Source organism: Poecile atricapillus, chromosome 4 (genome assembly GCF_030490865.1).
Source record: "Poecile atricapillus isolate bPoeAtr1 chromosome 4, bPoeAtr1.hap1, whole genome shotgun sequence".
In the NCBI taxonomy this organism is placed as follows: domain Eukaryota; kingdom Metazoa; phylum Chordata; class Aves; order Passeriformes; family Paridae; genus Poecile; species Poecile atricapillus.
Genome location: NC_081252.1, coordinates 73,370,115 through 73,383,969, shown reverse-complemented (window position 1 = coordinate 73,383,969; position 13,855 = coordinate 73,370,115). Strand labels below are relative to the sequence as shown.

The 13,855-nt window shown below is 49.6% G+C and overlaps 1 protein-coding gene across 1 annotated transcript in view; it reads right to left on the bottom strand.

Moving 5' to 3' along the window:
• The window catches only part of ADRA1D (adrenoceptor alpha 1D), a 43,489-nt gene extending 30,376 nt beyond the window's left edge, over window positions 1-13,113 (bottom strand). Inside the window, exon 1 of the mRNA XM_058838392.1 lies at window positions 12,147-13,113. Coding sequence (XP_058694375.1) covers window positions 12,147-13,113 — 967 coding nt within the window. The remainder of the gene's footprint in view (window positions 1-12,146) is intronic.
• Between the last annotated feature and the right edge of the window lie 742 nt (window positions 13,114-13,855).

The following is a 13,855-nucleotide window of genomic DNA, read 5'->3' as shown; positions in this document are numbered from 1 at the left end:
GCAGTAAATGCTTGGTTTAGGAACAAATTATTTTTTGTTCCATACATTAGGCTGTTAATTTAACCACCTGTGGTTTCTCTGAGTGCATGCTGAGGGGTGCAGAGCAAGAGCACACAGGGAAGGAACAGACCTTTTCCAGCTGAATGTTGGAATTCATCCTGACAGGCTGATGGCCCCATTTAATGTAAACACTCTCCACTCAGCCCCCTTCCCTCCCTGCCTTTGACTTGAGCAGCCACAGACACTGGGAAAGTTCTGTTTTGAATGTAAATACTTTCCCTTGCCCTGTCCTTGCAGCAGGAAAACGAAACCGCCCACGTCCTCATTCCCCTGACCTTTGGGGGAAGTTCATGGATCCTTCCTGTAGGAGAGCAGCAGCCATGCTGCCCACTGGGGTCGTTAAGGGATGCTAATTAATCCCAAGAAGAGTCTGAGCATCACATGTGTTATGAAATAATGGGACTGCAGAGTGGTTTGGGTTGGAGGGACCTCGGGATGATCCAGCTCCAACCCCCTGCCATGGACAGGGACACTTCCCAGGTTTCTCTGAGCCCCATCCAACCTGGCCTTGTGTGTTTCTGCTTCTCACATCTCAGCATCAGCAGGTGAGCAAAGACCTAAAGCTGTGATGGGACAAGCTTTGTGTGCACCACCACCCTGTCCAACACCTTACTGTCATACCTGTCCTAAAAGGAAAGGTCAAACTGGCAGATAAATCCATGTTTTCCACCTACTGAGAAAGTCAGTGGGGTCCTGCTTTCCTGGAGCACTGGCCAAGTGATGGAGACTACAGAAGAAAGGGTCAGGTCAGACCAGTAAAATCACACAAATGACTTCTCTATCTCTGCCTGTCAGCAAAAATTAAGCCCTTCCTTCAGAGACTTTTATACATATTTCCTACTATTCCTGCATGGAAGCAAATGTGTGCCCTTCAGTGCTTGGCAGCAGTGTGAAGGAAGCAGGGCTGGCTCCTCTCAGGCCATCTGAGCAGGCAGAAGTGACCCCTTAATCTTAATTTTCAGGACACAGCCTCAGAATCCACCTGTGGAAATGTGCATCTGAGGGAAAGGTGTTGACATGCCCAGGTACCAAGCTGCAGGGCACATCCTAAACTCCAGTTTTTGGGGTAGAGAATGAAATGTGGGAGTGGGGAGGTTACTGGATGTATTTCACATGAGGATGTCTGGTTTTAATTTCTTGGGAAAGCAATCCAGGGTGCAACCCAGCCATATGAAAGCAGACACTGAGGTTGCCTCTGCATCTTGTGCCACTGGAGATAAATGTCTTGGGATGCCCCTCCTGAACCCTGGATGTCCTCCCAGAAGAGCATGGAGCTTCTCTCCATCCTGTTTTCCTCGTCTGCCTTAGGGATGGCACTGGGCATGTTTCAGGGAAGGAAATTGCAATCCAAGCCTGGTGAGCAATCAGGGCTCTGTAGGCATGGACAGCAACAGGAGGTGAGACATCCACCTGCTCACAGACAACACAGAAATCTTCACCTGCTGGTCTGGTCCCAGTTTCTTTGTCTACCTGCACACCAGAAGTTATTACACTCCTTGTCTCTAAGAGCCATGGATGAGGAGGGAAGCACTGATTACAGAGCTGTTCAGGAAAGGGGACTCAGGGAGGGATGAAATGCAATGGGAATTGTTCCTTTCTCCTGGGTGGCTTTCCCAGGAGAGCAGAAGCTCTCTGCCAGTATCTGCACCACTCCTTTGCCTAAATGCTGGCAAAACTGCAGTCTGCCTGCAAGCAGATACTACAGGGTGCTCTCCTGCCTCCCACATCCATCTGGATCCACTGGTTTGAGCTGCTTCAGTCTGGGAATAACGCTGCTGTCTGAACAGCCCCTGAGAAGAAGAGGCTGAAGCACGTGACGAAAGGGGTTGTGCATCATGAAGGATGGATCAGTCTGCCAAGAGCACATGGGTGCTGCAACTGTGTGGTGTCACTGGAAGTGGAGCACAGCATGATTTAATCCCAAATAATCCAGCTTTTGCAAGGCAGATGCAGTATCTGGAAAATCCTACTCTTTGCTCCTTCACTCTCATTACAGAGAAGGTGGGGAGGCCCTGGCACAGGGTGCCCAGAGATGCTGTGGCTGCCCCTGGATCCTTGGAAGTGCCCAAGGCCAGGTTGGATGGAGCTTGGAGCCACCTGGGATAGTGGAAGGTGTCCCTGCCATGGCAGGGGGTGAAATTGGATGGTATTTGGGATCCAACCCAAACCATTCTGTGATTCAGTGATAAACCCTGAGTGAGGAATACGAAGAAAACAAACCCTGTGATGTAAAGTCACTCTGCTTTGTTTCCCCAAACCCCCCCAAGCCCGTGGCTGGCTGCCAGCTGGACTTCACACTGTGTCCTCACAGCTTTCCAGAGAATTCCTATGGAAAGAACCCTGGGAACAGAAGGAGCCCATGGCTGAAAAACTTTTCTGGTGCAGTTTGGCAAGAGTCTCTGAGAGAACCTGGCTGCAAAGGCTGAGGTTCAAAGGTTGGAAGCTGCTCTGAACCCAAGTCCTCTGCTCTCAAACCAGGACAAGAGGCAGCTGATGGTGCCATCACTGCTGTGTTTTCTGTGTGCCCCATGCCCTTCCAAATTGTGTTTCTGAGAACACAGCTGGGGAGGGAATACAGGTGTCAGGTTCCCTGCTGGGAACTCAGGGGAGAGGGCAAGAAATAATATAATTTCATCTTCATCTGGTGACCTAGGGGCTCAAAACTGAGTCCCTGGGTTTTGGGGTCAATGCCCTCCATGATCCCTGTCATTACTCATGAGCTGTTTCTCAGTGATTTCTGGATCTGCTCTGAGGAAACTTGAGCTGGAGAACAGCCAGGTTTGAGATGTGACACAAGCCCACTGTGCTGGTGACATCTCCCCTCAGCAATGCCTGGCTCCACATCATCCTCCTGCTGCAGGGGAGATTCCTGTCCCTTTCCTGGTCCTGCTGCCCTAACCCCCTCTTGCCTCACTGCCACAAAGATACCCCCACTCCTCACTGTGCTACAAAACATCAGTTTTAGGCTTAGGATATGATTTTTCCCTAATTCCAAACAAGTTTCTTTTTTATCCTTTCCCTACCTAAATGCTTTCACCGAGGTTTTGCTCCTGACTGACCTCTGGCCCTTCCAGCAAAGCCTGGGGCCAGATTCTTGTGCAGTGGGGGCTGTTCCCTGCCCAGTGTTTGTATAATTGATCCTTTAATTGGAGATCTCTTGCAGGGCTGCCTTATGGCTAATTTTTTTTTCATGTCATGGACATTTTTTGTAAGGTTTGCAGCTTTGTTCTTGGGTTTCTCAGCACTTGCAGTCTTGCACTGCAAGAGCCTTGCAGGGGAGCACAAACAGGATTTCTTTAATTCAGGAGATCAGACAGGGAAACCCCCGTGATTTCCTCCAGGTTCTGACTCACTGGGAGAAACACAGATCCCATTAACCATGACAAATAAACTCCTGGACTCAAGAGGAACAAGTTTGATTCCAGGTCCTGGAAGTGACACCAACAATCCCATGTTGCTACACCTCCAGGAACACTTCTTGGGCAGATTTGTGTTGGAAAGAGCTGTCTGGGGCCAGTCCTGTATTCTCCTATCTCCTGCTGCCCTTCCTTAACTGAATGCCATCAATGTGCTCACTGTGAACAAAGGGGAAGGCTGCCTGGACTTGGCCAGTGCAGGGATTTCTCCAGCAGGAATCCCTTGTAAATGTTTATTTTTATTTTTTATTTTTTTTTCAGCTACTGGAGGGGGTAAAAATAAAAGTTGCATTTCATGGGCCTTGATGACTGAGCTGTGAATTGCCTCAGGTTGGAAACTGCCCAGGAGGAGGAAATGCCCTCTCTTGATCAAGCTGGCAGTTGGTTTTGTGCCACCAAATCTGGTGGTTCTTGGGCTTGGCTCCAAAGGCATCAGCTACAAGCCCTCTTGGAGAAGGGCTATTCATTAGGAGCAGCTAAAAACCATCTCCTGTTCCAGCCACTGCAGTTAATTCATCCCTGGGCTGATCTCTCCCATAAATTATGGTGCAGGGAGAAGTGCAGTCTTCTGCTAGCACGAGACAGTTCCATAGAGCACCAAATCAGAGAACACAGGGCAGGCAGAAGTAGAATCAGGGAATCACAGAGCCATTAAGGTTGGAAAAGCCCCCTAAGATCACAAAGTCCAGCCATTCCAAGTGCCATATCCACATGGCTTTTAAATCCCTCCAGGGTGGGAAATCCACCACAGCCTGGGCAGCCTTTGCTGGTGTTTGACAACCCTCTCCATGAAGGAATTCCTCCTAAACATCATCCTAATGAGTCAACAAAGCTGATTCTATAGAATCATAGAATCAGTACAGCTAGTTATCCCATAAGGAATGATGCAAATAAATCTCCTGCTCTGTACCTACAAGGATAGAGACCCCAAGAACCAAACTTTGTGTTTTGCCCATCATCTTTCACAGGTTTGTCCATCTCATGTTGTCTCACATTTGGCAGAACAAACTCAGCTTGTTACAGAGACACAGAATAGAAAATTTCACCTGATAGACAATGAGAAAACTGGGACTTTATCCCAGAAGGGTCCCATAATATTAAAAGGTGCTATCAGCCCTACCTAGAATACAGCACAGTAATCACAGCAGGTAAAACTCCTATTGATCCATCAGAAGATAATTCAGGTTGCTTTTCCAAGGAAATACACTTGTTTTGTTAAATATAATAAAGCCATCAAACCCAGCTTAATATAGATGAATTTACTGTTATGTGGTGTATTCTGGTATTGGTTCCAAAACTCCTGTTGAGAGATTTTGTAACATTTTGCTCACTGAATCCCAGTAGTTTCAAGTTTTTCAGGGTCTATTTTTTCCCCTGTTTGTGGTACACTCCTTATAGCAAACTCCCTTGAGATGTACCAGGACTCTGCCATATAAAAACGGACATTTGGCTTTAAATAGTTTTATTTGGTGGTGTAGAGGATGGACTGGAAGCAGAATAATCCCTTACACATGGAATATCTGGGTCCTACTCCAAATCACTGCATTGCTTCACACAGGTGACAGGTAGGAAACACTTGGGCTTCAAATAACTGTTTTTGGCTGATTGTTTCCAAACAAACAGGGAGTGTTTCCCTGTTTTTCTGCCACCCTGGTGTCTTCTGCACTCGGGCACATGGTGGGAATCAACACTGTCTAATGCTTTATACAGCTGCATAATTTACTCACAGGCTCGTTATCCATGTGCCTACTTGTAATTCTCTCCTGTGCCCTCCTGCAGGATGGAAATGTGTTTTCCCTGGAGGGAAACCCAGCTCCCAGGTTGTTTTTCTGATGAGTTTCTCTAGGCAGACACAATCCCTGCAGGTGAATCCGCTGTTCCCCCAGTGGGCTGCACATCCCCACGTGTCCCTGTGCCGTTCCCACTGCACACATCCCTGCTGTCATGCCCCAGGAAAGACACTCTGGCAGGCTGCTGCAGAGCCCTGGTGCTGCTGCAGACACTCTGAGAGGGAAAAACAGAAGCACAAATCACATCTGAGGGCTGCTGAAGCAAAAGCAAAATTTGTCAGGGAAAGCAATTTCCCCTCACTTTAATGATTTAAAAATTGTCTTGGAATAGTTCAGGAATGGTTTGAGGCCAAGTGTTGTCTTTGTGAGAAAGGGATATGGGCTGGAAGATCCATCCATCCATCCATCCATCCATCCATCCATCCATCCATCCATCCATCCATCCATCCATCATCTATCATCCATCCATCCATCATCCATCCATCATCCATCCATCCATCCATCATCCATCCATCCATCCATCATCCATCCATCATCCATCATCCATCCATCCATCATCCATCCATCATCCATCATCCATCCATCCATCATCCATCATCCATCATCTATCATCCATCCCTCCATCATCCATCATCCATCCATCATCCATCCATCCATCATCCATCATCCATCCATCATCCATCCATCCATCATCCATCCATCCATCCATCATCCATCATCCATCCATCATCCATCCATCCATCATCCATCCATCATCCATCCATCATCCATCCATCATCCATCATCCATCCATCCATCCATCATCCATCATCCATCCTCCATCCATCATCCATCCATCCATCCATCATCCATCATCCATCCATCCATCCATCATCCATCATCCATCCATCCATCATCCATCCATCCATCATCCATCCATCCATCCATCATCCATCCATCATCCATCCATCATCCATCCATCATCCATCCATCCATCATCCATCCATCCTGCATCCATCCATCCATCCCCTATAATTTAATGAATTTATGGTAATTTTGCATGAGTCCATTTGATGGGATCATCCTGTGGTGACTCTTTCCTGGATGATGTTCAATAAATGCAACCAGAGCATTTATTATATATAATATATTATTATTTATTATCTATTATCTATTATTATTTTTTTACTAGCAGCTTTTGACCCCACCAGTGTCTTTGCTGATGTTTTTAATCTATGTAAGGTTCCTGTGAACCAGGACCAACGGGGGACTTGTGGCAGATAAGCTCTGGGCCATAAATAATTATTCCAAAGAATTTGCATTCCTTTTTCCATGTCAGTTCTGCCACACCCACCACAGCTCAGAAAATTTCAGGAGATACAAGGAACTGCCCTGACAATCAAAGTAATTAAATACACTTTTATCCTTCTACTTTCAAGTCACCTTTTTTTATCAGGTCCTATGCAGAACAACACTAAGGAAGTGTGGGTTTTTCCTGGGATTGTGTCTTGTGGTAGATTTTCAGTATTTTCTGATGTCTAACCAGGTGCTGAGCTTGCTCTGAACCTTCCTTCTGTGAGTGAGAGTACAGAATTTTCAGCCCTTTAACCATCTGCCCATTTTTATAGGAACTTGGGATATTAGAGCACTTTTAGCACTTTTTCAAATGCGACTAAGGTTGATTATGGGCTCCACCCAGAGCGGTGTGACCAGGTCAGGAGAGGGGAGAGGGCTTGGAGCCATCTGCTTTAGTGGGAGGTGTCCCTGCCTATGGCAGGGGGTGAAATGAGATGAACTTTCAGGTCCCTCCCAACCCAAACCATTCTGTGATTCTATCATGAAAGAGTTCATCAGGGGGTGAGTTCATCGCAGGCAGAGTGATAACACAAGCCCTTTATCTACTAGGAAACCATGCTAAATGCTCTTTTATCAGGGTAGAATTAGATTCTCCATTTCTACCAGAACAGATTTAATCTCACATGAAATGTGCTTTCACAGTGTTTTCCCCATCATTTATTTTACAAGTGGCACTTCCTGAAGTTGAGCACTGCAAAGTTTTGTGAAAGGGCTCCTGCCCTGTGTCAACCAGACAGCAACTACAAAGATATCTATATTTTGGTTTGGAGACCTTTCAGAGCCTGGCTGCTGTAGCAGCTGCCTTTCCTTCAGGTGGAAAAGCCAGTTCACTCTTCTGAATCACACCTGGAAATGAGCAGCAGCTTCCTCTGCAAACACAGCAAGTCACCAACCCAAGGCAAACATCAGACTGTCAGTCTGGAGGGTTTTCTCCACGCTCAGGGATCTCCTCAGGCATTCCTTGGCTGGATAACCTGCTGCTTGTAGATGGACAGGGTGAAGGGAGCCTCAGGTGTGGTCTTCACCCTCGTGTGGTGTTTCCTCATTTCTCACTGTGTGTCTTTCTCACACCAGTCTTGATTTCATAACAAACATGGGAGCCCACTATGGGAGACTAGACCATGCTTAAAAAACAGGCACTGAGGTACATAACTCACCATCCTGGGTACTGGCTAGTCTGTCCTTGATCCCAAAGGATGGCCATTTCCTCCTAGGTCCTTCTGAGGTGCTGATGGAGAAGGTCTTGACCTCCTGGGATGGTCCTGTCTGAGGACTCACATTGACTTCAGGTGTTCCCCAGGTGAAGAGTGATGGGAATCAGGCCTCCACCCCCCCTTCTATTCTTATTTACTTCCTTTTGGATGAGGTTTGAGAGAGCAGGTGACAATCTACCTGCAGGGGGTTCTGGCTCCCTGACCACCTGGCATAGGTGTCCTACTGCAAGGACAAAACCAGCACCTAACTTTTAACAGGATTTTCCATTAAGAAAAGAGCCAGTGAAGCCTCTACAGAGTCACAGAATTGTTAAAGCTGAAGAAGCCCTCAGAGATCATTGAGTAAAAAATCCAGACTAGGATATATCCCACTTTTCTGCAAATACCTGCAGTGCAGGCACCATCAGCTCATTATTTGTGCCTGGATGTTTTTGTAGTCACAGAATCTTGCTATGGTTTGGGCAGGAAGGGGCCTTCAACACCACCCATGCCATGGCCAGGAACACCTCCCCCTATCCCAGATTGCTCCAACCTGGCCCTGGACACTTCCAGGGATCCAGGGGCAGCCACAGCTTCTCTGGGCACCCTGTGCCAGGACCTCACCACCCTCACAGGGAACAATTCCTTCCCAATATTCCATCTATCCCTGCCATCTGGCACTTTAAAAACACTGTCCCTTGTCCTATCACTTTCTGCCCACATAGTAAGTCATTCTTCCTCCTTTTATAAACCTCCTTTAGGCTCTGAGGACTCCCTGGATCCTTTTCCTCTCCAGGTGAGCACCCCCAGCTCTCCCAGCCTGGCTCCAGAGCAGAGGAGCTCCAGCCCTTGGAGCATCTCCGTGACCTGAGACAACCAAAGGGAGATGAGCCCTATGCTACAAACCAGCCTTAAACTCCTGGCCCTACATCTCTGAAAAGTCTCCAGGTAAATTCTCTTGAAGGTGTTTGCTCAGGGAAGAGAGACCCTGCCACAAATCCCAGAACCACCTCCCAGCATCCCCAGACAGCAGCCCAGGACAGCTCCACTGCTCCCCACACTTGGCAAAGACACCACCTAAACACGAGCTACAATTTCATCTTTGATTTCATCTTGGGTTGAACAACCCGCTGCTACAGACCCTCATTAGCCACAGAAGCTGTTAATTGTATTTAAACTCCTGGTGGTTGCCTCCAGTGCTCAGGGACTGTGACCACACATCCAAGAGGGAGTTAAATTACTCAGCTGATAAACGGCCTGTGGCGGCATCGGGGCGTTTGAGCTGATTTAAAGAAAGAATCATCGCAGATTATTCGAGCGCGGAGAAACGGCTGACAGCATTTCAAACCCTTGTTATTTGAAATTTGGGGCTATTTCAGCTTTTCAGCACCGATGTGATGAGTATTACTCCAGTGTAACAAATGTGGGAGCTACTCTGCAGAGAGTGGCAGGGATTTGTGCAGACTCAGAGACACCGAGGAAGGCGTTGAGTACGGAAGTTTCCAAGTGCTGAAGAACTTTTACGTGGAGCTGAGAGTCTTTTGTCACTTGAATTATTTAATTTTACTAAAAATTTTAATCAGACATCAGTGAACAGTGCGACTCAATGATGACTTCTTGCAAATTCATGTCAAAGAGAGAAAAAAAGAAGTCAAAACATTTGGATATTTTTCAGAAGAAAATAGATCACTTATTCATTTCACTTTGATGCGTTTTGAAGGCTCAATTTGAAATGTCTCTGAATTTTAGTAAATTCCCATTTACTCTTAAGTTGAAACAATACATTGCTCTTCAATTCAAAGTTACTTTGTTTTTCACGGGAGTTTCACTTCCATTTAAATGTGTATCAATATCATTTTCAGTTGGTCCCAAATTATTTCACCTAATTTTGTCTAATGAAATAAATAAAACCCATTCTACTTTACCACTTACAACCTTCTTTTTTAGCAGAGTTGGCCCCAGCATGTTTCAGCTTGTGGATTTGCAGTAAAATGTACTGATTTCTGCAAGTTTCAGAAACTTTTCAGAACTTGCTCTCTCCTGAGCTATAAAATCCAAGATTAGAAGTTTCTGTTCCATTCTTGACAGCATTGAACGATTCTCAGATTTGAATAGGAAATTGCAATTAATAAAGGGGGTGGGGGGAATCAGAGGCAGCATAATTTGTAGTCATAAAATAAATGAACTTTTGCTGTGTTTGTATTATACATATAATATGGCAGGAAGTAAAGATCAAAGCTGTGTTTATAAAGGACTTGGCCAGTTCTGTGCTCGGAAGAAGCAAATGGGTTCATGGGAGGTACCTAAAGAATGAAGTTTGGATTTTTAGCTGGTGGAAATCATTGTGCCTCCTTTGACTTCTCTGATTAACATCAGCAGAGAAGCTGGCTCAAGGGTTTCAAGGTAGAACAGATATGGTAAAACAAAAGAAAATAATTTTTTTCCTACTGAAAAGTATTTGCCTGAGGTTCCTTCTCTATTTCAAAGTACTGGGAGTAACTCAGAGGAACAGGATCCTGATTTCCAGCTTCACTAGCTGGAAGGTTGTCAGGTGGCTGGAACTAGACAATCTTTAAAGTCTCCTCCATCCCAAATAATTCTGTGATTTCGTGATTTTAAGGTGTAAAGGTGCAAATGAGGTTTGGAGCTGGTCCCTGCCCTGGTTGGCCAAGGAAGGGAGTATCACAGTGGGGCTGCCCAGAGAGCTCAGCCTTCAAGTACTGGCCTCTCCCTGAGCCCCACAATTCCCAAACTCTTTATTTGCAGCTTACACCACCTCCCCTCCATTCCCCCCAATACCTGATCACAAGGGAAACTGAGGCACGGTCAAATGGGATAACTCATCCCAGGTCTTGCAGGGAGAGGAGCTCAGTGCAGCCTCACTGCTCCCTGCCTGAGTAATACCATCAACTGCAACGCTCCCACAGGATGAAAATTCCTTACAGGAATGATTTCACCCCTGTGGAGAACTGAGCCAAACCCCCAAAACCCCCCTGACCCACAGGGAGACACTGGAGCAGGGGCACCAGGCAGCAGAACGGTGAGAGCAGACACACACAGCCCTGATCCAGGGACACCTCAGCTCTCGATCCCCGTGGATTATCCCACTGGAGGCTGTCCCACAGCTCCGGCTGTCCCTGGGGAGACAGGCCAGGGCATCAGCCCCAGTGCTGGAGGGAGCTCAAAACCTCAGCAGGACAAAATCTGCCCGGCAGCCACCATGCTGCTCCCACTGACCTGAGAGGCAGCCCCGAGCCAGAGGGTCTGAAAAACCCTGGGAAAAAGGGAATGCCCAGCGTGATGAACGCTCCCCTGGCCATGGGGTTTGTGGGGACACAAATGCCCCATGGGCTGTGGCACACGTGGGTCCCAGCTGGCAGATGGAATGCCAGACCTCTCTGCTGCGCTGTGCAAAGGCTGCTGCTGCTACTCAGGAATTATTTTAACCTCTTTCTTCCCAGCTCCAGGTTCAGCTGCAGCGTTCCAGAGGGTTAATCAGGTCCCCTGAGCTGGGTGCCTGCTGTCAGCATGGGGAGCACTGGCTTCCCTGCACATCTGGGCCACCGGTGCTGGAAGGGGACGCTGCTTTGGACATCATCACACGACCCTGGTGGGCTCTGTGCCTGCTCAGCCTCCCCTGCACGCAGGGGGGAGCATCCTTTTCACAAACAAACTTGCCAAAACTTTAGACCACAACTGGTGAGACAGCCCTAAATGAGCACACAGGCACTACAGCAGGGCCGCAGCTCCTGGGGGTGGTGGATCAGTGCTGGAAAACCAGATGGGATCTTCACCCATCACCATTATGGATAATAAATACCCTGCCCTGCTCCAGGTCCCTGCACAACAACAGCAACCCGGGAAGTCAAGATCTGTGCTTCAGGCTCTGACACACTCCTTGGAGGGATAAAACCTCACTTATCTCCAGCAGAGGTGGGAGTCCTGGACCCACAGGGGCATACCCAGGTGCAGTTCCCAAACTGGGAGAACGACAAGATAGCAAAACAGTTTGGAGACCCCTGTGCCATAAAATCAGCCCGTTTGAAACACAGCTGCTTCCTCCTTAGCCTGAACTTCGTTAGTTAAAATGCTGAACGCAGAATGAATTAATTAAAGCAATTATTATGCTACTATTTTATTCATTTGCTATCTACTTTGATTGATTATATGACTTTGCTTAATAAATATTGAATAAGTGTTAATTAATTGAATTAATTCATCGCTGGTTTATTCACCTATCAGCCACCTCTCCCTCATTTCCATGCACAAGTTGTCTCTTGTAAAGTTTGTCCCGAGGAGCAGATCCCCGGGGGTTCAGCCCCAGGCAGCGGAGCTGGGATGGGGTCACTTACCGAAAGGCAGGATGAAGAAGAAGGGGAACCAGCAGAGGATGAAAACACCCACGACGATGGCCAGAGTCTTGGCTGCTTTTTTCTCCCGGGAGAACTTGAGGAGCCGCACGGAGAGGGAGCTCCTGAAGTTGTGGCCCTTGCTCCGGGTGCTGGAGAGAGGCTCCTCCAGCACGCTGCGGCAGTGGATGCGCAGCACCACCTCCATGGACTTGTTCCTCTCCTTCTTGACCCCTGCCTCCAGGCTCCGGGTGGTCCGCCTGGCCACCACGTAAATCCTGAAGTACATCACCAGGATGACCATGAGGGGCAGGTAGAAGGAGAAGAGGGAGGAGAACAGGGCATAGCCCGGCTCCTCCGTGATGCTGCAGATGCTCTCATCCGGCGGCGGCGGCTCCTTCCAGCCCAGCAGTGGCCCGATGGAGATGACCATGGAGGAGAGCCAGACCACCACGAGGATGACCCCCGCCTTCCTCTCGGTCATGATGGTGGGGTACTTGAGGGAGTACTTGACCCCGATGTACCTGTCCACGGAGATGATGCACAGGCTCATGATGGAGGCAGAGCAGCACAGCACGTCCACCGCTGCCCAGATGTTGCAGAAGATGCGCCCGAACACCCAGAAACCCAAAACCTCCAGGGTGGCCGAGAAGGGCAGCACGGTGGTGCTGAGCAGCAGGTCAGCGATGGCCAGGTTGACGATGAAGTAGTTGGTGACCGTCTGCAGGTGCCGGTTGCAAGCCACCGAGAGGATGACCAGGATGTTCCCCACGATGGCCGAGAGGATGAAGACGGCCAGGAAGACCCCGACGCCCACCGCCTGCACATCCACGGCGAAAGTCAGAGTGGTGCCGTTGCCCTCGGGGCTCTCCTCCCCTTGCAGCCCCCAGGAGCGGTTGGCAGCGCTCTGGCTGCCTTGTCCCGTCCGGTTCCCACTCAAGCTGCCATTGCTCAGCTCGGGGAAAGTCATTGTAGAGAAAGTCCGGGCTCCATGGAGGGCGAGGAGAAAGCGGTGCCGAGGCGCAGCTCCCCCGGCATGATCCCCGGCTGGCAGCTCCCGCCAAGACGCGCTCCGCACCTCGCTCCCCCGGCCGGGGCGGAGGGATGGAGGGGAGAGAGGGATGCAGAGAGAGACGGAGGGAGGGCAGGACGAGCTGCCCGTCGCCCCCCGCCCGCTTCACGCCGTCCGTCCGCGCTGCCCCCCGTCCCCGCTGTCCCCGCAGCTCAGCCCCGCCGCCGGCCCGCCCGGGGGGGCAGCGCGGTCAGAGCCGCGGTCAGAGCCGCGGTCAGAGCCGCCCCGCCGCCCTCGCATGCTCCGGGGGCTGCGCTGGGCACGGCCGGCAGCGCCCGGCGGCTCCGCGGCTCCGCGCTCCGAGCGGCGGCGGCGGGAGGGGCCGGACGGGCCGGGGGCGGGCGGGAGCCCCGCGCGTCAGGTGCCGAGGAGGAGGAGGAGGAGAAGGAGGCGGCAGCAGCGGCAGCGCTGCTTTGCAGGACGAGGCGAGCCCGGGGCAGAGTGAAACAGGCAGAGGAGTCGGCGGGGAGAGGAGAAATGATGGAGGGGAGTCAAGGCGGGATGATGGAGGGGAGTCAAGGCGGGATGATGGAGAGGGTCAAGGCGAGATGATGGAGAGGAGTGAAGGCGAGATGATGGAGAGGAGTGAAGGCGAGATGATGGAGGGGGTTCAGGCACACTCTGGGAGGAGGCAGCCCCC